Raw genomic sequence first — 24781 nt, 5'->3', positions numbered from 1 at the left:
TTGTTGAGTATATTGTGACTTTACCCAAACACCATCTGTCTCACTCGCATAGCACGTAGGCCTCAAAATTGCATCAAAATCTGTTGAGTATTTATTTGTTCTCTTATATGACCGGCGTTTCGCCCCCTTCAAACTTCACAGAAACAATCCTCAGACTATACTATAGTTTCCCTGAAAATTTGATCAAAATCGGTTGAGCGGATAACAAACATACATCCATTTTTATATAAACTCGCATCACTGAGTTCCCCTGTAATTTTTGTTGCTAATTGCCACCAATCACAGCTCCGCTTCCATTTCTCACACTGCTGAGGTAAAATAAAAGCTGCACTGTGATTGGTTGCTAATTCTTGTTCTTGAGGTAAAATAAAATCTGTGCTGCCATTTCTTATACTGCTGAGGTAAAATGAAAGCTGTGCTGTGATTTGCTACCGTTTGTTATACTGCTGAGGTAAAATGAAAGCTGTGCTGTGATTTGCTGCTGTTTGTTATACTGCTAAGGTAAAATGAAAGCTGTGCTGTGATTTGCTGCTGTTTGTTATACTGCTGAGGTAAAATGAAAGCTGTGCTGTGATTTGCTACCATTTGTTATACTGCTGAGGTAAAATGAAAGCTGTGCTGTGATTTGCTACCGTTTGTTATACTGCTGAGGTAAAATGAAAGCTGTGCTGTGATTGGTTTCTATGGGCAACACAGATTTTCTTTTGGACAGCTTATAAGAGAATAACCAAACTCGTCATATATCAGCGATGTCACGCCCCCTCATCCGATCGCAACCAAACTTCACAGAAACAATCCTCAGACTACAATATAGTTTCCCTGAAAATTTGATCAAAATCAGTTGAGCGTCCATAGGGAACATACACACACTGGGGGACATGTATCAAAGATTTTACCCCTGTTTTGTGTTTACATTTTTGGGCAAAATTTTGCGCAAGCTGTTTTTTTGCGTCTTTTTTTTTTTTTTTTGCGCACATTCTGATGGGTTTCGGTGTACCTTGGAGTGACATAGATAGTACGCACAAATTTATTAACTACGTGCTTTTCATTTACCCGCAGAAATCTTGCGCAATGACCATATCTTTAACGCAACTATAAGCCATCTTGGACTGCACTTAGCAAGCTGCTCTAAATCAGTGGTCTCCAACGGCTGTCCGGGCATGCTGGGAGTTGTCGTTTTGCAACATCTGGAGGTCCGCAGGTTGGAGACCACTGCTCTAAATCATCGATTCTATTTTTCAAAGAGTGGAGGTATGAGAAGATTTCTATATTTGCACGCAATTTCTGAAAAAATGTATCAAAAAATTGATAAATTTAGCGCTTCTGCAGGGGCAAACTGCTTCTACCATACACAAATAATGATACATGTCCCCCAATACGGTATATATATATATATATATATATATATATATATATATATATACACACACAAAGTTGTTGGAACTATTAGGCTAGGTACACACTGTGGAATCTCCGGCCAGAGACTCCGAGTGCGTCCTGCGCTGTCGGGCCGCGCGTACGTTGCCGTCCCCATAGATGACAATGTATTCCAGGCTAGTAACACCAAAAGAATGAGCAAAATCATTCTTTCTGCAGGGAAATTTCTGCGGCGGAATGTACATCACTGAAATTCCATTGTGCACTGTGCAGCGGAATCCCATAGCCAACAATGGGCGCCTGACGGTGAATTTGCCTCTTTTTCCCGCTGCTTTTCATTCCCGAGTTGTTTTCTTCATTTGTTGTACACTGTCCCCAGCACAGAGACTACAATAGTGTCTCCAAACTAGGGGTGGGGTGCCTCCAGCAAAACTACAACTTCCAGCATGCCCGGACAGCCAAAGGCCTACGAGAACGCTGCTAATAAATGACAATGAACATAACGAGGCAGTGTTATCTAATATATGTGTAGATTATGTAACGTCTCTCCATAAATGATTTTCAGCAGTTTTCTTATCAGTATAGGAGATATTGTACATTTTACAACCCGGGCTGTGCTATAAATCCCACAACTAGAGTTTGTGTTGTATAAGACTGACAATGGGAGCGGTGTGGAGAGGGGTCCTCCTGGTGCTTATACCATCACTATGTCATGGCCTCTCCACATTCCCAGGACCTGACTTCATGGCCATTGGTGGACCATTATGGAGTCACGTAGAAGTTTCTTACAATGGAGAGGGGTCACGTAAGTTGGCTGAGTGTAACAACGAGGTTCTTACTAACATGAGAGATCAGATCCAGACCCTACAGAAGTTCGGTGTCACCCATTACAAGGTACGGCTGGACTGGATCGAGAACCCCCTGGACAGGGATGATGGACATCTGCAGTGTTATAGGACTCTACTCCAGATGTTGAATGAAGCCAATGTTAGACCAATCGTGATCTTACATGGCGGCGACCTCAATAGACCATCTGCAGGTGGCACCCAAGCTGGCCCCAATCCTGTTGATTCCTATGCAGAATATGCTGAATTTGCATTCCGTTCATTCGGGGATTTGGTCCACACCTGGATAACATTTGATGTTCCTGCAGATAATACAGATTCCCAATCCCTGCAGGTTCTGCTGGACGCCCATGAGAGGGTGTACACGTTATATCACCAGAAGTATTCTGCTAAAGGTGAGTGTGAGAGTGTATAGAAGAGGTGTATTACTATGTTATATATACATCTGGTGTAAATTACTTCTATTAAAAAAATCTTAATCCTTTCAATAATTATCAGCTGCTGAAGTTGTTGTTTTCTGTCTGGCAACAGTGCTCTCTGCTGACATCTCTGCTTGTCTCGGGAACTGCACAGAGCAGAAGAGGTTTGCTATGGGGATTGGCTTCTACTCTGGACAGTTCCAGAGACAGGTGTCATCAGACAGCACTTAGACAGAAAAGAACAACTCAACTTCAGCAGCTCATAAGTACTGAAACTGGATTAAGATTTTTTTAATAGAAGTAATTTACAAATCTGTTTAACTTTCTGGAGCCAGTTGATATATAAAAAAAGTTTTTTCCTGGATAACCCCTTTAACCCCTTAAGGACTCTGCATTTTCATTTTTTCCTCATCACCTTCTAAAAAATCATAACGCTTTCAATTTTGCACATAAAATTCCATATTATGGCTTATTTTTTGTGCCACCAATTCTACTTTGCAGTGACATTAAAAAAATTCATTGTGCGACAAAATTGAAGAAAAAATGTCATTTTGTAACTTTTGGGGGCTTCCGTTTCTATGCAGTAACTTTGTCGGTAAAAAAAAACACCTTCTCTTTATTCTGTAGGTCCATACGGTTAAAATGATCCCCTACTTATATAGGTTGGATATTGTCGTACTTCGGAAAAAAATCATAACTACATGCAGGAAAATTTATGTTAAAAATTCTCATCTTCTAACCCCTATAACTTTTTTATTTTTCCGCGTACGGGCCGGTATGAGGGCTCATTTTTTGCGCCGTATTCTGAAGTTTTTATCGGTACCATTTTTTATCGCTTTTTATTCATTTTTTCATTATATAAAAAGTGACCAAAAAGACGCTTTTTTGGACTTTGGAATTTTTTTGCACGTACGCCATTGACCATGCGATTTAATTAATTATATATGTTTATAGTTCAGACATTTCCGTAAGCGGCGATACCATATATGTTTATTTTTATTTACACAGTTTTTTTTTTTATGGAAAAAGGGGGGTGATTTAAACTTTTATTAGGGAAGGGGTTAAATGACCTTTAACTTTTTTTTTTTTCACTTTATTTTTGCAGTGTTATAGCTCCCATAGGGACCTATAACACTGCACACACTGATCATTGTTATCCCATAGGGGCCTATAACACTGCACACACTGATCTCCTATGCTGATCCCTGCAGAGCCATAGCTTTGCATGGATCATTCAGATAGGGGCTTGATTGCTCAAGCCTGTAGCTCAGGCTTGGAGCAATCAAACCTCGATCGGACGCCGCGGAGACAGGTAAGGAGACCCCCGCCTGTGTCCCAGCTGATCGGAACATTGAGATTTTATCGCAATGTCCCAATCAGCCCGACTGAGCTGCCGGGAAGCGTTTACTTTCACTTTCAGACGCGGCGGTCAAATTTGATCACCGCATCTAAAGGGTTAATAGCACGCGGCACCGATCGTTTCGTTGCGTGACCCTGTTTTAAACACCGGGACTGGGTTCAGGGCGTACAGGTACGCCCTGAGTCCTTAAGAGGTTAAACGTGACTCTGCTTTAGCGGAATCTCCTTCCCAATTACCTATTCAGAATTAAATTTCCATCGTGTGAACCTAGCCTACGATTCTGGCTGTTTACCACATGGATAATCCTCCTTTTGAACTTAGACTAACAAAGTTGAGAAATAACTTAGAAAGCTTTAAAAAGGGAATATAAACGTGGTTTGGAGAGGTTAAATTTATTGTACAAATATCAGAACCTAAGAACGAAAGCAAGTGGAACCAACCGGCACCTCACAGAAGACCAAACAGGCGTTCACCTTATAGTATGCTCTCTGTGGGGATGGAAGTCTGTAAGAACAACTGACTATACTACGTTTGACTTTTGTTACATTTGTCTCAGGCTCTGAGACTTTTCTGAGACTTTTCTGGTCTATTTGTCTCAGGCTCTGAGACTTTTCTGGTCTATTTGTCTCAGGCTCTGAGACTTTTCTGGTCTATTTGTCTCAGGCTCTGAGACTTTTCTGAGACTTTTCTAGTCTATTTGTCGCAGGCGCTGAGACTTTTCTGAAACTTTTCTGGTCTATTTGTCTCAGGCTCTGAGACTTTTCTTAGACTTTTCTGGTCTATTTGTCTCAGGTGCTGAGACTTTTCTGAGACTTTTCTGGTCTATTTGTCTCAGGCTCTGAGACTTTTCTGAGACTTTTCTAGTCCATTTGTCTCAGGCGCTGAGACTTTTCTGAGACTTTTCTGGTCTATTTGTCTCAGGCTCTGAGACTTTTCTGATACTTTTCTGGTCTATTTGTCTCAGGCTCTGAGACTTTTCTCATCTACAGTGCTGTGTAAAATAGACAATAATGTCTATCCGCAAGATTTACTAAACGCTGTGTGACGTTTGATAAATTGCACGGACAATAGACCCGCGCTCAGAGACTTTTCTGGTCTAAAGTACTGAGGAGAATAGACAATGATAGTAAGTTTCCCACATAATGTTTATAGGCCCAAGACCAGACCCTCAATGTATACAGACTCCAGAGTAGACTCTCAATGTTTATAGACCCAAAACCAGACCCTCAGTGTAAAGACCCCAGACCAGAATCTCCGTGTGTACAGACCCCAGGCTCTCAGCGTATATAGACCCCAGAAAAGACCCTCAATATATACAGACCCCAGACCTGATCTCCCTGTGTACAGACCCTTAGTGTATACCAGACCCTTAATGTATACAGACACCAGACCCTCAGTGTATATAGACTCCAGACCAAACCCTCACTGTATTTAGACCCTAGACCTGACTCCTGTGTATAGTACTCAGATCCTCAGTGTATACAGATACCAGACCAGACCCTTCCTATTTACAAACTTCAGGCTAGACCCTTCCTACATACGGAACCCAGACCAGACCCTCTCTGTATACAGACTCTAGACCCCTGGCCAGACTCTCCCTGTATACATACGGTGTCCATTTTAGGACATCGTCAGTGGTCAGCCGTAACTCCGTACTCCATCAGGTGAAACGGTGTCCCGCCTCCTCCCTCGGGCCAATCTCTGTCAGGCGTCAGCCACAACTCCCTCCTCCCTCCTTTGTCATCCTAAAGTCTCTCATCCGAAACTCCGTCATCCCTCAGATGAAAAACTTTCCTGCCGTGTAGCAGAGCCGAGTCAGTGTCGGCTCTCTGCTACACTGGTTCTGCTGTACATGCTATTCAATGTCGGCTCTGCTATACAGACTCTGTAGCACATGTAGTGTCTGTAGTACACACGTGCACGTTTCAAAGTTTTGACTCTGCTATAAATGCTGTGCAGCGTCGGCTCTGCTATGCGGCAGGAAGTTGTGTCTGAGGGAGAATAGTCTGAGGCATGACGGCATTTTGGATGAGGGAGTTGTGGCTGAAGGATGACGGCGATTGGTGTGAGGGAGGAGGTGGGTTGTCGTTTCACCTGATGGAGGACGAAGTTGCGGCTGACGACTGACGTCGATTTGTCCGAGGGAGGAGGCGGGATGCCGTTTCACCTGAAGGAGGACAGAGTTACGGCTGACGACTGACGATGTCCTAAAATGGACACCGTATGTACATATGTCAGTCCAGACATTCAGACACTCACCTCTCCTCGCTCCTCCAGTCCTCTTCATTCCTAGGTACAAACAGGCAGAGTTGTCTGTATCCACACCCTGGAGTGGAGAGAATTGCAGGAACAGGGACTGGTGAGTATGATTTATAGAAGCAGTGCCAAAAAATTTTACTGGATATTCCCTTTTCCAGGAGTAGTCTGGACATTCCAGAAGATCTGGCAAGTATGAGTTAACTCTCACAGTGTTGTAATCTGTTCATGTAGCCGTGGTCGCTGAAGAAAAAAAAAAAAAAAAAAAAAAAATATATATATATATATATATATATACACACAGCAACAGAAGAATACAGCAGCACACTGCCAGCACAAGGATATAGGTGAACCATGAATATGCAGTTAAAACATGGAGAGCTATACAGCTATGGTGTAATAGATGCAAATGTGAAACTATGAGATAGTGAGGCACTTAGCTCGCAAATTTGTCTCCGCCGGCGGTCAAATAGCTTGGACCGTCCCACCGCGATAAGGTAGCCTCCTTGGGACGGACCCTACACTGTGAATATGCCTCTGTGTGAACAGTTCAGTAAGCATGGCAGGGTCTGGAACATCCAAGACACCTTGTATACACACCTGATAGAGGTGGGTGGGGTGCAAGGCCAACATGGAGGTAGCCACTCCCCCGTATGTGCAATACAGACAAAGAATATATATATATATATATATATATATATAATATATATATATATATATATATATATATATATATATATATATTATAATAATAATAAATTCCAGCATCAGTCTACATGCTATGGTTTTGTTTTCTCAGGTGGACGGATATCCATTGCTCTTGCCCCTTTTCTTCTGGACTCCTGTTTTTCACTTCGAGGGAATTTCCTGGTAACTATGTTCATAGCTTTTCTGAACAATTAAGCTAAGTTCACATATAGAGGATGAATCCGGAGGGAAAATCTGCAGTGAAATACAGTAGCAGCACAATTGATTCTACTCTGTAGTTTACACATTGTGGAACTTTCTACAATGAGTTTGATTTTGTTGGGAGATTAAACTAATTTAGGGTCACATGTAGTGCACCCGCAGAGTTGCTGCGGATGTGCCGACAGCTGTCCCAAGTGCTGCCGCCCAGGTAGCTCTGTGTGTCCTCTCATGGTGACAGATTTCCCGCTACGCATCTGCTACAAATAGGCATCAGGAAATCCACCACTATGAGCAGACACACAGAGCTTCCCGGCCACAGCAGGGAGCCCGCTCTTGTGACTGTAAAAAATGGTATCTCTTCATTTCCCCGCAGACATTAAAGGGGTACTCCGGTGCCAGAAAGTTAAACATATTTGTGAATGACTTCTAAAAAAAATCGTAATCCTTCCAGTACTTATCAGCTGCTGTATACTACAGAAAATGTTCTTTTCTTTTTTTTTGAATTTCTTTTCTGTCTGACCACAGTGCTCTCTGCTGACACCTCTGTCCATCTCAAGAACTGTCCAGAGCAGGATAGGTTTGCTATGAGGATTTGTTGCTACTCTGGACAGTTCCTGACATGGACAGAGGTGTCAGCAGAGAGCACTTGTGGTCAGACTAGAAAGAAATTAAAAAAGAAAAGAATTTCCTCTGTAGTATACAGCAGTTGATAAGTACTGGAAGGGTTAAGATTTTTTAATAGACGGAATTTAGAAATCTGTTTAACTTTCTGGCACCAAATAAAATAAATTGTTTTTCAATGGATTACCCCTTTAAGTGCCGATGGCAGAGGAGGCAGCTGCAAGCGAAATCCACCTGGAATTTCCGTAGTGTAAACGTATAATATGTAACCTGACCTTATTATCCTGGGGTCTTCTAAGTTGCCACTTGGGTCTTTTGGGCCCCTTCAGGCACCAGGACCTGGTTGCGACTACCATTTTTGCACCCCCTATAGTTCCACCCTATAAACATTCAGATGTTATTCATTACATTCTACTTATGTTTCAGAAATCCGTTGACTTCATTGCACTGAATATAAATCATGACTGTCAGAATCCCCAGGAGCTGCAGAACTGGATCACAGATAAGGTCAGAGGGGAATCAAATGTAATGGATCTCATTTACTAATACTTGTATATAGCAACCAATCAGAACTCAGCTTTCATTTTCTAAACCGCTCTGGAGACATGAAAGCTGTGCTGGGATTCGTTGCTATAGATAAGTGTTTTTCAACCGGGCAAACACTGAAGAACCCGGTGCGGAGCAACTCACCCATAAGATTGATAGCAGCAGGATGCTTCACTTCACGTCCATTCGGTGAACAAGCAGAGAGGCGGAGATGGAAACGGGGGAATCAGGCGCCCGGCCACAACCGTATCACACCGTTAGGTGCTTCGTCAGGCCCCTGCGACAAAGTCGCAGGGGCCTGACGAAGCACCTAACGGTGTGATACGGTTGTGGCCCGACGCCTGATTCCCCTGTTTCCATCTCTGCCTCCCTGCTTTTTCACCGAATGGACGTGAAGTGAAGCATCCTGCTGCTATCAATCTTATGGGTGAGTTGCTCCACACCGTTCTCTTCAGTGTTTGCATTGTTCATTCATTCTTTCCATGCGTGTACGTTTTCATCATACAACAGCACTGGTTATACCATTAGAGGCAAGATTTGAATAGGACGTACAGTGGCAGTGCCGGATTCTATTTTCCCTTGTGGTCATATTGTTTTTCAACCAGGGTTGCCTCCAGTTATTGCATAACTACAAATCCCAGCATGCAGGGCCGGTGCGAGGATTTTTGTCTACACAAGCGAAGGTGCATTTTGGTGCCCCCCTCCCCCCCAATCACTATACCACTGGCCTGTAAATGTAATAGAATGGTGATGCATATAGTGTATGCATCGCCGCTCACCAGGGGTAAACCAGGATTTTCACATAAAATAATTACTCCACACCAGGACGATATATTACTATTGCAGTGACTAAAACCATCATACTGATATTAAATAAAACACTATACGCAGACCATTATCACCACTATACAAAGGACAAATAATTGCACCACACCATAACCACTACCAATACCACCATATCGTGACAGGATAATACTGCCTTACTGATACTGAATAAAAAACCCTTCTTGTCGTGACGCCAGGGCGTGGTTTTACCCTTAAACCACCCGAAAGGTAGCACCACTAGTCCTAGGTTAGGCAGGGCTATAAAGAGTCCAAAGCCAGGGTAATGATAACAGTAGCTTTACTAAGGTAGACAGTCTATGCAGTTTGGACAATATCCCAGAGAGGTGACCATTAACACAGGGGGACCTCGCAGGCTTGCTGGGACTTGCAGTGACTCGACAGACTTTAATGCTGGCCACGCTGACTATAATTGACTTGACTTGACCTGAGATGATGACAGATAAGTAAGGATGGCTTGACTTACTGACTTGTGGCTGCAATTTAGGTTGAGGCCTCCAAATGCTCTGGACAGTGACTCTGAGACGACCTCACTGGACCTCAGCAGGAACCTCAAGAGACAGATTGTAGTACCTCTCCCTGTTATAAAGGGGGCTGAGCAAGGAGCCCATAGGTTAACTGGGGGTCACCTGGTCACTGGTGCTCTCTGGGTAACAAAAATATGACTTAAACATGTGACTTAAACATAATCATGGGACTTACTTATTAAAAGTACTATACACTTTATATATAACCTATGCACATTATGGGGAGATGCTGCAGGAGAGCCCTGGGGACATGCAGGGACTCAGCCTGATAGGACAGGAGGATAGTATGGGACCATATACCATACTGGGACATCACATAGCACTCTATACAGTACTAATAACCCCTTGGTGTCTCACACAGTAAAGTGGATAAGCAAATTGGGGAAAAAGTAGGTAGGTCCCCCCATTAAGTAGATCCGTTCACATGGTTTCCCCGATGATATAGTTGTCCTAAGTAGTTAGGTGCCACCTGTAGGTAGGTCCCTGTGTAGATACCTGTAGGCAGTAGCAGCCTCCTATAAGTAGTGGTTAGTCTCTGTAGGTAGGTCCCATTGTAGAGGGTAGCCCCCCTTTCTAATGTTGCAGTCTCCAGTTTATAGTTGCAGCCCCCATATGTAGTAGTAGAAGCCCCCACTTAAATGTAAAATCAGCAGCCCCCCTAGGTAGTAGAAGCCCCCACTTAAATGTAATATCAGCAGCCCCCCTAGGTAGTAGAAGCCCCCACTTAAATGTAATATCAGCAGCCCCCCTAGGTAGTAGAAGCCCCCACTTAAATGTAATAGCAGCAGCCCCCCTAGGTAGTAGAAGCCCCCACTTAAATGTAATATCAGCAGCCCCCCTAGGTAGTAGAAGCCCCCACTTAAATGTAATATCAGCAGCCCCCCTAGGTAGTAGAAGCCCCCACTTAAATGTAATATCAGCAGCCCCCTAGGTAGTAGAAGCCCCCACTTAAATGTAATATCAGCAGCCCCCCTAGGTAGTAGAAGCCCCCACTTAAATGTAATAGCAGCAGCCCCCCTAGGTAGTAGAAGCCCCCACTTAAATGTAATAGCAGCAGCCCCCCTAGGTAGTAGAAGCCCCCACTTAAATGTAATATCAGCAGCCCCCCTAGGTAGTAGAAGCCCCCTTCAGGTAGTAGTGGTAGCAGGTCCCTTTAGGTAGTAGAAGTCAGGGCCGGACTGGGGATAAAAACCAGCCCTGGAAATAACTGCATACCAGCCCCACTGGTCAAAGGGCGCAGGCGCTACATATAGCACAGAAGCCTGGTAAATCAAATAGCAGGTTATTACTAGACAGGTTCTATGTACTACAGCCTGTGGGGGAAGGCTGGCATATGATTTGTCAGGCTTCCATTCTATAATGTTTGGACTTGATACTGTGTCCAAGCTGGGAAGGGCTGCAGTCTGCACACTTTAGCACATAAAAGTAGTTGTAGCTGCTGAGCACAGCAGAGGCGGCTCTAGACTTTGTAAAACCTTCAGCGAACATGAGGCCCCACATACTTTTCTGCAGACTTCACATAGTGATCCGATCGGATGTGAGATGGTTGCGCTGTTCCTGCAGCACCAAATACTGACCAATATTACCAATAATACTAGTATACTGTTACTAACCAAATCTATTATCCCTGTACTGTGACATCACTGTGTATATTATCCCTGTACTGTGACATCTCTGTGTATTATCCCTGTACTGTGACATCACTGTGTATTATCCCTGTACTGTGACATCACTGTGTATATTATCCCTGTACTGTGACATTACTGTGTGTATTATCCCTGTACTGTGACATCACTGTGTGTATTATACCTGTACTGTGACATCTCTGTGTGTATTATCCCTGTACTGTGACATCACTGTGTGTATTATACCTGTACTGTGACATCACTGTGTATATTATCCCTGTACTGTGACATCTCTGTGTATATTATCCCTGTACTGTGACATCTCTGTGTATTATCCCTGTACTGTGACATCACTGTGTGTATTATCCCTGTACTGTGACATCACTGTGTGTATTATCCCTGTACTGTGATATCACTGTGTATATTATCCCTGTACTGTGACATCACTGTGTGTATTATCCCTGTACTGTGACATCACTGTGTATTATCCCTGTACTGTGACATCTCTGTGTATTATCCCTGTACTGTGACATCACTGTGTTTATTATCCCTGTACTGTGACATCACTGTGTGTATTATCCCTGTACTGTGACATCACTGTGTGTATTATCCCTGTACTGTGACATCACTGTGTGTATTATCCCTGTACTGTGACATCTCTGTGTATTATCCCTGTACTGTGACATCACTGTGTGTATTATCCCTGTACTGTGACATCACTGTGTGTATTATACCTGTACTGTGACATCACTGTGTTTATTATCCCTGTACTGTGACATCTCTGTGTGTATTATCCCTGTACTGTGACATCACTGTGTGTATTATCCCTGTACTGTGACATCACTGTGTATTATCCCTGTACTGTGACATCTCTGTGTATTATCCCTGTACTGTGACATCACTGTGTTTATTATCCCTGTACTGTGACATCACTGTGTGTATTATCCCTGTACTGTGACATCACTGTGTGTATTATACCTGTACTGTGACATCACTGTGTTTATTATCCCTGTACTGTGACATCTCTGTGTGTATTATCCCTGTACTGTGACATCACTGTGTGTATTATCCCTGTACTGTGACATCACTGTGTATTATCCCTGTACTGTGACATCACTGTGTGTATTATCCCTGTACTGTGACATCACTGTGTGTATTATCCTGTACTGTGACATGACTGTGTGTATGATCCCTGTACTGTGATATCACTGTGTGTATTATCCCTGTACTGTGACATCACTGTGTGTTATCCCTGTACTGTGACATTACTGTGTATATATATATATCCCTGTACTGTGACATCACTGTGTATTATCCCTGTACTGTGACATCACTTTGTGTATTATCCCTGCACTGTGACATCACTGTGTGTATTATCCCTGTACTGTGACATCTCTGTGTGTATTATCCCTGTACTGTGACATCACTGTGTGTATTATCCCTGTACTGTGACATCACTGTGTGTATTATCCCTGTACTGTGACATCACTGTGTATTATCCCTGTACTGTGACATCACTGTGTGTATTATCCCTGTACTGTGACATCACTCTGTATTATCCCTGTACTGTGACATCTCTGTGTGTATTATCCCTGTACTGTGACGTCACTTTGTGTATTATACCTGTACTGTGACGTCACTGTGTGTATTATCCCTGTACTGTGACATCACTGTGTGTATTATCCCTGTACTGTGACATCACTGTGTGTATTATCCCTGTACTGTGACATCACTGTGTATTATCCCTGTACTGTGACATCACTGTGTGTATTATCCCTGTACTGTGACATCACTCTGTATTATCCCTGTACTGTGACATCTCTGTGTGTATTATCCCTGTACTGTGACGTCACTTTGTGTATTATACCTGTACTGTGACGTCACTGTGTGTATTATCCCTGTACTGTGACATCACTGTGTGTATTATCCCTGTACTGTGACATCACTGTGTGTATTATCCCTGTACTGTGACATCACTGTGTGTATTATCCCTGTACTGTGACATCACTGTGTGTATTATCCCTGTACTGTGACATCACTGTGTGTATTATCCCTGTACTGTGACATCACTGTGTGTATTATCCCTGTACTGTGACATCACTGTGTGTATTATCCCTGTACTGTGACATCACTGTGTGTATTATCCCTGTACTGTGACATCACTGTGACTTGTATTATCCCTGTACTGTGACATCACTGTGTGTATTATCCCTGTACTGTGACATCACTGTGACTTGTATGATCCTTGTACTGTGACATCACTGTGTGTATTATCCTTGTACTGTGTATAATAAAGGGATTATCTGGTGGCATGGTTTTGTTTCTAGAACTATGTCCATACCTTGTAAATAAAAAATAAATAAATAAATGAATAAATTATATATATAAAATAAACCTGTGCTCATCTCCAGCCCCCCCCCCCGCCATGCCTCCGTTGTCCTGTTCTGGTTACCAGGTGCAATCCTTTTCCTGATAGAAAGTGTTACACCTGAGCCTGGAGTGATGTTGGGGCCCAGTGTGTCTTACTACCGCTAGTCCACAGCGATGTCCTACCTCAGTAGTACAGCACACTGGGCCCCAACATCACTCCAGGCTCAGGTGTAACACTTTCTATCAGGAAAAGGATTGCACCTGGTAACCAGAACAGGACAACGGAGGCATGGCGGGGGGGGGCTGGAGATGAGCACAGGTTTATTTTTAATTTATTATGTACAAGGTACAGGCATAGTTCTGAAAACCATACCCTCCCGCTGGATAACCCCTTTAACCCTGTACTGTGACAATACTGTGCATAATGAGGGGCATTTACTAAGGGGTTCAGTAATTTTTTTCTGACTATTTTTGGCGCAAAATTGTCACAATTGCGCCTACCCTATAAATTATGCGACTTTCCCTAGCAAGAGCTAGAAAGTCAAATTTTTTTCCCCGCTTAATTTACGCAATTTTTCAGTTTTTACTTGCAGTGGTCAGGAATTTATTAACTGAGACAGTCGCAGTTGCGCAATAAACTGTCACAACGGCCGTAAAAATTGACTAAATTTACTCCAGCTCCAACATGGAGCAGGAAAAGCTGCTGCCGCCCGGGCTCCGACATACTTTCTCCCCGGTACCCTCACTGCGCTACTGGGACACCACAGTGTTTTACATCCCCCCTCTCACCTGCCAGCGCCACACAACTCCCATCTGTCTGCTGTTGCAAGAATACAAGTCCCAGCATGCCCTTACAGTGAGGACATGCTGGGAGTTGTAGTCTTGTAGCAGCGGGAGCTGAGCGGCGCGGGCGGGAGACAAGGGGGGGGGGGGGTAGCGGGGAGGCCGTATGAGGAGCCCGGGCGGCTGCACTGTAATGTCAGCCCGGGCTCCTGCCCTGAGAGCCAAAGGCTTTGGCTGTCAGGGCATGCTGGGTGTTGTAGTTTTGCAACAGCTGGAGGGCCACAGCTTGCAGACCACTGGTTTGTGGTCTGTAAACTGTAGTCCTCCAGCTGTTGCAAAACTAAACAGCTGAAGGGGACCGGTGAAGACGTTCACTTACCCTTCCGAGGTTCCAGCGACGATCGGTGGCGGAGATCGTCGGGCGGCAGTGTCGCGTGGCAGTGTCGTGCAGCGCTGGATCCTACGGAAGCCGGTAAGTTGCCCAAGCTTCCCAACCAGGGTGCCTCCAGATGTTGCAAGACTACAACTCCCAGCATGCCTGGACAGTCAAAGGCTGTCTAGGCATGCTGGGAGTTGTAGTTTTGCAACATCTGGAGGCACCCTGGTTGGGAAACACTGGCCTAAAACAGTGTTTCCCAACCGGGGTGCCTCCAGATGTTGCAAGACTACAACTCCCAGCATGCCTAGACAGCCTTTGACTGTCCAGGCATGCTGGGAGTTGTAGTTTTGCAACATCTGGAGGCAACCTGGTTGGGAAACACTGGCCTAAAACAGTGTTTCCCAACCAGGGTGCCTCCAGATGTTGCAAGACTACAACTCCCAGCATGCCTAGAAAGCCTTTGGCTGTCCAGGCATGCTGGGAGTTGTAGTTTTGCAACATCTGGAGGCACCCTGGTTGGGAAACACTGGCCTAAAACAGTGTTTCCCAACCAGGTTGCCTCCAGATGTTGCAAAACTACAAGTCCCAGGTTGGGAAACACTGTGCCCGGCCTCCGCCCCACCTTACTGTAAGGGCATGCTGGGAGTTGTAGTCCTGCAGCTGGGGGCAGGGGACTAGCTTGTCACTTGCCCACACATCTCCTGCACCACACAACTACAACTCCCAGCATGTCCTTACTGTAAGGGCATGCTGGCAGTTGTAGTCGTGCGGGGCGGGAGATGTGTGAGCAGGTGATAATAAATGTACTAACCCATTTTTTTTTCTTCTCATTTCAGATCCGTGTATCCTGTGGACTCCTTCGGATTCGGTGGACTACTTCGATGACCAGCGTTTTTCTTTGTTTGATTTTAATAAAATGGTTAACGAGGGCTTGTGGGGGAGTGTTTTTTGTAATAAAAATTTTTTAAAACCTGTTGCGTTTTTTCATTACTTTACTAGACAGGCTTAGTAGTGGAAGCTGTCTTATAAACGGAGTCCATTACTAAGCTGGGCTTAGCGTTAGCCACAAAAACAGCTAGCGCTAACCACCTATTATTACCCCGGTACCCAATGCCACAGGGGTGCCGGGAAGAGCCAATACCTACAGGCCTGGAGCGTCAAAAATGGCGCTCCTGGGCCTAGGCGGTAACAGGCTGGCGTTATTTAGGCTGGGGAGGGCCAGTAACAATGGTCCTCGCCCACCCTGGTAACGTCAGGCTGTTACTATTTGGTTGGTATTTGGCTGAGAATGAAAATAGGGGGGACCCTATGCGTTTTTTTTTTTTAAATAAATAATTAAATATTTTTAAAAAACACATATAGTCCGCCCTATTTTTATTCTCAGCCAAATACCAACCAAACAGTAACAGCCTGACGTTACCAGGTGGGCGAGGACCATTGTTACTGGCCCTCCCTAGCCTAAATAACACCAGCCTGTTACCGCCTAGGCCCAGGAGCGCCATTTTTGACGCTTCGGGCCTGTTGGTACCGGCTCTTCCCGGCACCCCTGTGGTGTTGGGTACTGGGGTAATAATTGGGGGTTAGCGCTAGCTGTTTTTGTGGCTAACGCTAAGCCCGGCTTAGTAATGGACTCCGTCTATAAGACAGCTTCCACTACTAAGCTTGTCTAGTAAAGTAAAAAAAAAAAAAACACAACAGGCTTAAAAAAATTTTTATTACAAAAAAACACTCCCCCACAAGCCCTCGTTAACCATTTTATTAACATCAAGCAAAGAAAAACGCTGGTCGTCGAAGTAGTCCACTGAATCCGAAGAAGTCCACAGGATACACGGATCTGTAGAAGAAGTAACCAAAAAAAAAGTGTAAGTACATTTAGGGAGAAAAAAACTGTGTTAAAAAATTTAATAAACACACACTAAGCGCTGTTTACCACTATTCTGGGCCATGACTACAATTTAGTTATTGAATTATTTAGATGTGGTGAAAAAGCTAAAAAAAAAAAATCAAAAACAAAAGATCCAGAAGGAAACCTAGCAGCCAAACCTATTCAGACAGCAGGAAAAGGAACAGACTGTTTTTTCTACTACATGAAGTACATTTCCCACTTTTGCCTATGTGTGCCAAATTTATTAATGCCGTGCAACAATTTAGTAAATTTGTCGCACATAGTCAAAAATGAAGTATTAAAAAACAGGGTAAAAACCAGACTACATAGTAAAAGATTAGTAAATGCCCCTCATTATCCCTGTACTGTGATGTCACTGTGCGCATTATGCAAAGTGACATCCCAGTACAGGGTTAATACACAGTGACATCACAGCACAGGGTTAATACACACATTGACATCACAGCACAGGGTTAATACACACATTGACATCACAGCACAGGGTTAATACACACATTGACATCACAGCACAGGGTTAATACACACATTGACATCACAGCACAGGGTTAAGACACACATTGACATCACAGCACAGGGTTAATACACACATTGACATCACATCACAACACAGGGTTAATACACACATTGACATCACAGCATAGGGTTAATACACACATTGACATCACAGCACAGGGTTAATACACACATTGACATCACAGCACAGGGTTAATACACACATTGACATCACAGTACAGGGTTAATACACACATTGACATCACAGCACAGGGTTAATACACACATTGACATCACAGCACAGGGTTAATACACACATTGACATCACAGCATAGGGTTAATACACACATTGACATCACAGCACAGGGTTAAGACACACAGTGACATCATAGCACAGGGTTAATACACACATTGACATCACAGCACAGGGTTAAGACACAGTGACAGTACAGGGTTAATACACACAGTGACAGAACAGGGTTAAGACACACAGTGACAGTAGAGGGTTAATACACACAGTGACAGTAGAGGGTTAAGACACACAGTGACAGTACAGGGTTAATACACACAGTGACAGAACAGGGTTAAGACACACAGTGACAGTAGAGGGTTAATACACACAGTGACAGTAGAGGGTTAAGACACACAGTGACAGTACAGGGTTAAGGCGCACAGTGACAGTACAGGGTTAATACACACAGTGACAGTAGAGGGTTAAGACACACAGTGACAGTACAGGGTTAATACACACAGTGACAGTACAGGGTTAATACACACAGTGACAGTAGAGGGTTAAGACACACAGTGACAGTACAGGGTTAATACACACAGTGACAGTAGAGGGTTAATACACACAGTGACAGTACAGGGTTAATACACACAGTGACAGTACAGGGTTAAGGCGCACAGTGACAGCACAGGGTTAATACACACAGTGACAGAACAGGGTTAATACACACAGTGACAGTAGAGGGTTAAGACACACAGTGACAGTACAGGGTTAATACACACAGTGACAGTACAGGGTTAAGGCGCACAGTGACAGTACAGGGTTAATACACACAGTGACAGTACAGGGTTAATACACACAGTGACAGCACAGGGTTAATACACACAGTGACAGTACAGGGTTAATACACACAGTGACAGTAGAGGGTTAATACACACAGTGACAGTAGAGGGTTAATACACACAGTGACAGTAGAGGGTTAATACACACAGTGACAGTACAGGGTTAAGACACACAGTGACAGTACATGGTTAATACACACAGTGACAGTACAGGGTTAATACACACAGTGACAGTAGAGGGTTAATACACACAGTGACAGTAGAGGGTTAATACACACAGTGACAGTAGAGGGTTAATACACACAGTGACAGTACAGGGTTAAGACACACAGTGACAGTACAGGGTTAATACACACAGTGACAGTACAGGGTTAAGACACACAGTGACAGTACAGGGTTAATACACACAGTGACAGTACAGGGTTAAGGCGCACAGTGACAGCACAGGGTTAATACACACAGTGACAGTACAGGGTTAATACACACAGTGACAGTAGAGGGTTAAGACACACAGTGACAGCACAGGGTTAATACACACAGTGACAGTACAGGGTTAATACACACAGTGACAGTAGAGGGTTAATACACACAGTGACAGTAGAGGGTTAATACACACAGTGACAGTACAGGGTTAAGACACACAGTGACAGTACAGGGTTAAGACACACAGTGACAGTACAGGGTTAATACACACAGTGACAGTACAGGGTTAATACACACAGTGACAGTAGAGGGTTAATACACACAGTGACAGTACAGGGTTAAGGCGCACAGTGACATTACAGGGTTAAGGCGGACAGTGACAGTACAGGGTTAATACACACAGTGACAGTACAGGGTTAATACACACAGTGACAGCACAGGGTTAATACACACAGTGACAGTACAGGGTTAATACACACAGTGACAGTAGAGGGTTAATGCACACAGTGACAGTACAGGGTTAATACACACAGTGACAGTACAGGGTTAATACACACAGTGACAGTAGAGGGTTAATACACACAGTGACAGTACAGGGTTAATACACACAGTGACAGTACAGGGTTAATACACACAGTGACAGTACAGGGTTAATACACACAGTGACAGTACAGGGTTAATACACACAGTGACAGTAGAGGGTTAATACACACAGTGACAGTACAGGGTTAATACACACAGTGACAGTACAGGGTTAATACACACAGTGACAGTACAGGGTTAATACACACAGTGACAGTACAGGGTTAATACACACAGTGACAGTACAGGGTTAATACACACAGTGACAGTAGAGGGTTAATACACACAGTGACAGTACAGGGTTAATACACACAGTGACAGTACAGGGTTAATACACACAGTGACAGTACAGGGTTAATACACACAGTGACAGTAGAGGGTTAATACACACAGTGACAGTAGGATGAGGATAATAAATCATGGGTAACATGGGCCGGTGCATTATTACTATGTGTTCTTATCACTTAATGTGCACTGTTCCGCAGCTGCAGTGTGATTGTGCTGGGGGGGGAGGGGTATGGACGGTGGACGCATCTGAATGCCGCACGCCATCACGGACATGGTGAGGCTGAGGACCGGCGCTGATTCCTTTCTCCTGCGCTGCGGGGGCCGGGCAGGGACATATGAGAGTTCTTCAGAGGTGGCCGCGGCTCTTCTGTTAAGCCACCCAGATCGGCTGCCATACAGATACGCTGGCTGTGTAATGACGCAGGACGTAGTTACGCCGGCCCTTTGATTCCTGGGAACATCATTACGCGGCTGCCGTATCTTTATGGCAGCCGCATCACTCATCACCTGGGGGCGGGGCCTCTGCCTGCCAACTATAGATAACTAAAGCTAACTATAATCGTACGCAAGTGGCCGGGTCAGAGCCGGAGACAGAGCGGCTTCAGACTCTGCCTCCTGTTCCTACACTGGCCGTCTTCTTGACACTGTTGTGCCAGCCCACAGGGAGAGCGGCCTACCGGGAATTTCCCCGGTATCCCGGTAGGCCAGTCCAGCCCTGGTAGAAGTAACAGCCCACTTTAGGTAGGTAGCATTAGTAGCAGTAGTGAGTTTTAGGTTCACATACACACATCTATCATACATACACACATCATACAAACATCACACATACAAAGACAAAGAATTCATACACAATCATGCAGACACACACATCATACATCATACATCCGTCTAGCTTACACACATCTATCATACATTGTACATACACACATCCAATACATACACAATCATATATATATATATATATATATATATATACACACATCATACATTTCATACATACACACAACATACATAAACATATACACACACATAGTTACATAGTATGATTGAAAAAAGACAAACGTCCATCAAGTCCAACCAGGGAATTGAAGGGAAGGGGTGTGGTGGGATAATGGGGAAGGGATGGGATTTTATATTTCTGCATAAGCATTAATGTTGTTTTGTTCTAGGAACACAAATCATACAAACACACACCATACATACACATCATACATACACCCTCTGCCACCCCCCACATCATACATTAAATACATACAAACATACACACACATCATACATACACACATACGCATCATACACACACACACAATAATACACAGACGCACACATGAAACATACACATTCATCTAGCTTACGCACATTATCATACATACACACAATATGAGAAAAATGTGTGATCGCGATTATGGAGGTAAATATTGCGATTTCGACATTATAAACAAATGGTGAAATACCCCCCCCCCACACACACACATAATTTCATGTCCAATACCCTTATTTCATATTGACATCCATCACCCATAGACTTCAATGTAAAACTTTTAACGGCCGTTATTCCAACGCTATTTTTGACGGTACAACATTTTTTGCATGCACCGCCTTTTGTGCCGTCAAAAATTACGGTCGTTAGTCATAACGGGACATAACTGGTGCTGCAAGATGGTCAAAAAATCCTATTGACATGAATGGGATTTTTTTTACATCCTTATTAGGGACTTTCAGACTGGAGTTCATGACAGGAGTTTTTGCAGGTGACAACGGTAGTGGGAAAGGGGCCTTAAATAGGTTTAGTTTTAATTTACTACCTAAAAATTACATATTTTTTGCAAAAAAAAAATCAGTATGCTTAAATTGAACTCCTCTGACCCCTTTAATATTTTTCAGTACGCGGGCTGTATAAGGGCTTATTTTTTTTTTGTGCTGTGATCTGTAGTTTTTATCTGTACCATTTTTGTTTTGATGGGACTTTTTGATTACTTTTTATTCATTTTTTTTTCTGGTATATGAAGTGACCAAAAATCTACAATCCTGGTATTAAGTATTTTTTTACATTTACGCCATTGACTGTGCTGTTTCATTAATGTTATATTTTAATAGTTTAGCCATTTTCGCACTTGCCGAAAGCACATGTTTATTTTTATTTACATTATTTTATTTAAAAATGGGTAAAGGGGGGCGGTGATTTAGGGTAAGGTCACATGACACGTATCTGCAGCATATTTTACGCTGCAGATTAGCCGGTGACCCGACCGTTAGTGTGTCTTCAGCTGTTCCCCCCCCTACTCGCAGTGGCAATCTGCTGCCCCGAGCAGTCACACAGGGTGAACCACTGTGCGAGTCCCCGCAGTGTGACAATTTGGCAGCTCCCAATGTTTGTGAACAGACTGCGAGTGCGCCGCAACTCGCATTCCCCTGTGTGACTGCTTGGAGCATCGTACTGCCACTACCAGCAGGGGGGAACAGCTGGAGGCACATTAACAGTCTGGTCACGGGTGGATCTTCAGCATAAAATACACTGCGGATCTGTGCCGTTTTTACAATTTTTAGGGCAGTGTTTTCCAAACAGTGTGTCTCCAGTTGTTGCAACATTACAACTCCCAGCATGCCCAGACAGCCAAAGGCATGCTGGGAGTTGTAGTTTTACAACAGGAGGAACATTGGGGAATATTGTTTGCAATCCTGTGATTGCAGAAACTGATAAGTGCTGTGCCATCGGAGCCTATAGCACAGCACTGATCAGTGTTATTGGTGCTCCATTACTACAACCTGCTGAGGCCCGCACTATTGGAGCGCCGATCGGACGAGCCGGAGGCAGATAGGGAACCTCCATCCGTCCTCTCAGCTGATCGGGACTCTGTGGGTTTTACCGCGGGTGTCCCGATCAGCTCCACTGATCTACCGACATGTGCTTTAAACATTTTAGATGCCGCGATCAACTTTAATCATGGCGTCTAAAGGATTAATACCGGACATCACCCAGATCGGTGATGCCCGGCATTAGCCAGCATGAAGCAGCCACCCCACCCGATCCTCGGCCTCCTCACCTGAGCTGCACGGACTCCAAGGTAGTCTGAAGGCCTGTGCCTCAGCAGCGCTGCCAGGGGGGGAGGTGGTTGTTGTGAGGTTGTGCTGCTGTGTCCGCTATGGTGCACTGCGCTGGTGATTTAAAAAAAAAAAAAAAAAAGTTATTAATTTTTCCGCCCCCCTCAGCCCTGTAATCTGTGTGCCCTAAAGCAGTTGCTTGGCCCACCTCATTACAGCGCCGGGCATGCTAGGAGTTGTAGTTTTTCAACAGCTGGAGGCACACTTGTTGGCAAACACTGCTATAGACAAAGATGCCAAATGAGTTCATTGGTATGATGGGGACCTATGGAGCAGCTTCCTATGCGGTGGGTGCCACCTGTGGCCCAGGGTCGATGATAACTCTCATCCCAGCCCATTTAAAAAAAAAAAAAAACTAAATGCTACAACTGAGACAGAAAAGGGGGGGGGGGCATCACCTGACTGCTCTGTAAATATTCTACATGACAATAAGTAATATTAATATTATAATGATAAATGATAGTATCGCACAAATATCATTAGTCACCCTCATGGCCCCATCCTCTCCAAATTTTAAAGGGGTACTCCCCTGGAAAACATTTTTTTTTTATCTACCGGTGCCAGAAAGTTAAACAGATTTGTAAATTACTTCTATTTAAAAATCTTAATCCTTCCAGTACTTATCAGCTGCTGTATGCTCCAGATTAAGTCGTGTAGTTCTTTTCAGTCTAACCACAGTGCTCTCTGCTGACACCTCTGTCCGTTTCAGGAACTGCCCAGAGCAGGAGCAAATCCCCATAGCAAACCTCTCCTGCTCTGGACAGTTCCTGACACAGAAGAAAAACGAGAGGACAGCGCCTCGTGTAATCCTGCGGATATAGAGGGAGGGTGACAGTCTAGAAAGTGGACTCTCCCCTGTGGCACCTCTTGATTTTATGCATATCACCCCAATTCACGGGGTACAAAGGAACTGCAGGCCGAAGGAGTGAATGCTGGATACCAGGAAACGGATCCAGAGCTAGGCAAATTCAGAAAGCAAAAAAAGAAAAAACTCCAAACTTGGCGCTGTTCCAATGAGGGCAATGTTCAGTTCTTATCAAGTAAAACCATATTTATTAGTCAAAGACAGTTTTACAAGCACATCGGAAGCAAGACGCGTTTCGGGTCACTGCGTACCCTTTCTCAATTGCAGATGTAACATGTTATAACAATAGCGGTCATTTTAAACCTGAAAAAAGACCGCCAAACGAAAGGGGCGGGACTATCCCCTTTCTGTGCGAGTAAGTTTAAAATATCATAAAAATGCAGTACATAGAAAGCAAAATTCAAATCCACAATTTAAAAAACACAGAAAGAATTAAAAGTAATAATAATATATTAGACATCTGCCATAAAAGTATTATTGCACTTTTGACCCGGATGTGAAAGGTTCATTAACCTAAGCTCCGTAATCAGAATGCACCAAATTACCAAACTTAACAAAATGCACAATTTTTCTTATGCGCAACATAATAGACATATATTCGCAATCTAAAGAATCTATTTCTTTTTTTAAAAAAGCAGTAAATTCAATATAAATGAACAGTATAGTAAAAGTATCACCTGGCTCGGTTTTATGAATGAACACACCATGTAAATAAACAGAATAGCGTATCTGACGTGCCCAACGCCATCTACACACTGAGGTACCACAACTTTATCAATGAATGAACGGCTGCACTCGTATTCGGCAGGTAAGTTATGGGCAGAGATGTTAATAGATTATATTAAAATACTGTTTAGGGAGTTTTATATATAACTAAAAGTTTATAAAAAATAACAATAATGAAAGTGACAATTACGGGTAACCAATAATTTCCCTCAAAAAGAGAGCAACCAGCGGTAACAGATTAGTTTTGAATCCAGGTTATTCATAGCCTGTATAGATAAATTTATTATGACTAAAAACTATTAATAATCATATATAATATTTCAATGGATATTCTCAATATATTCGTTCAGACCAAGCGGAACTAAAGTTTTTAGACGGAATATCCAATAATTCTCACGATTCTTAAGAAAATTAAACCGCTGGTTGGTTCCCTTTGCAATATGTTCAATAGGAAATAATTTAAAAC

At 43.6% G+C, this 24781-nt stretch overlaps 1 protein-coding gene across 1 annotated transcript in view; it reads left to right on the top strand.

Annotated features, from left to right (window-relative positions):
- The first annotated feature begins 2121 nt into the window (after positions 1-2121).
- LOC130285270 (lactase/phlorizin hydrolase-like) overlaps positions 2122-24781 on the top strand; it is a 133690-nt gene continuing 111030 nt past the window's right edge. The window contains exons 1-3 of the mRNA XM_056536622.1: positions 2122-2617; positions 7057-7127; positions 8214-8294. Coding sequence (XP_056392597.1) covers positions 2122-2617; positions 7057-7127; positions 8214-8294 — 648 coding nt within the window. The remainder of the gene's footprint in view (positions 2618-7056; positions 7128-8213; positions 8295-24781) is intronic.

Source organism: Hyla sarda, chromosome 8 (genome assembly GCF_029499605.1).
Source record: "Hyla sarda isolate aHylSar1 chromosome 8, aHylSar1.hap1, whole genome shotgun sequence".
NCBI lineage: Eukaryota > Metazoa > Chordata > Amphibia > Anura > Hylidae > Hyla > Hyla sarda.
Note: the sequence above shows the minus strand (reverse complement) of the source record. Positions and strands in the feature narration are given on the sequence as shown.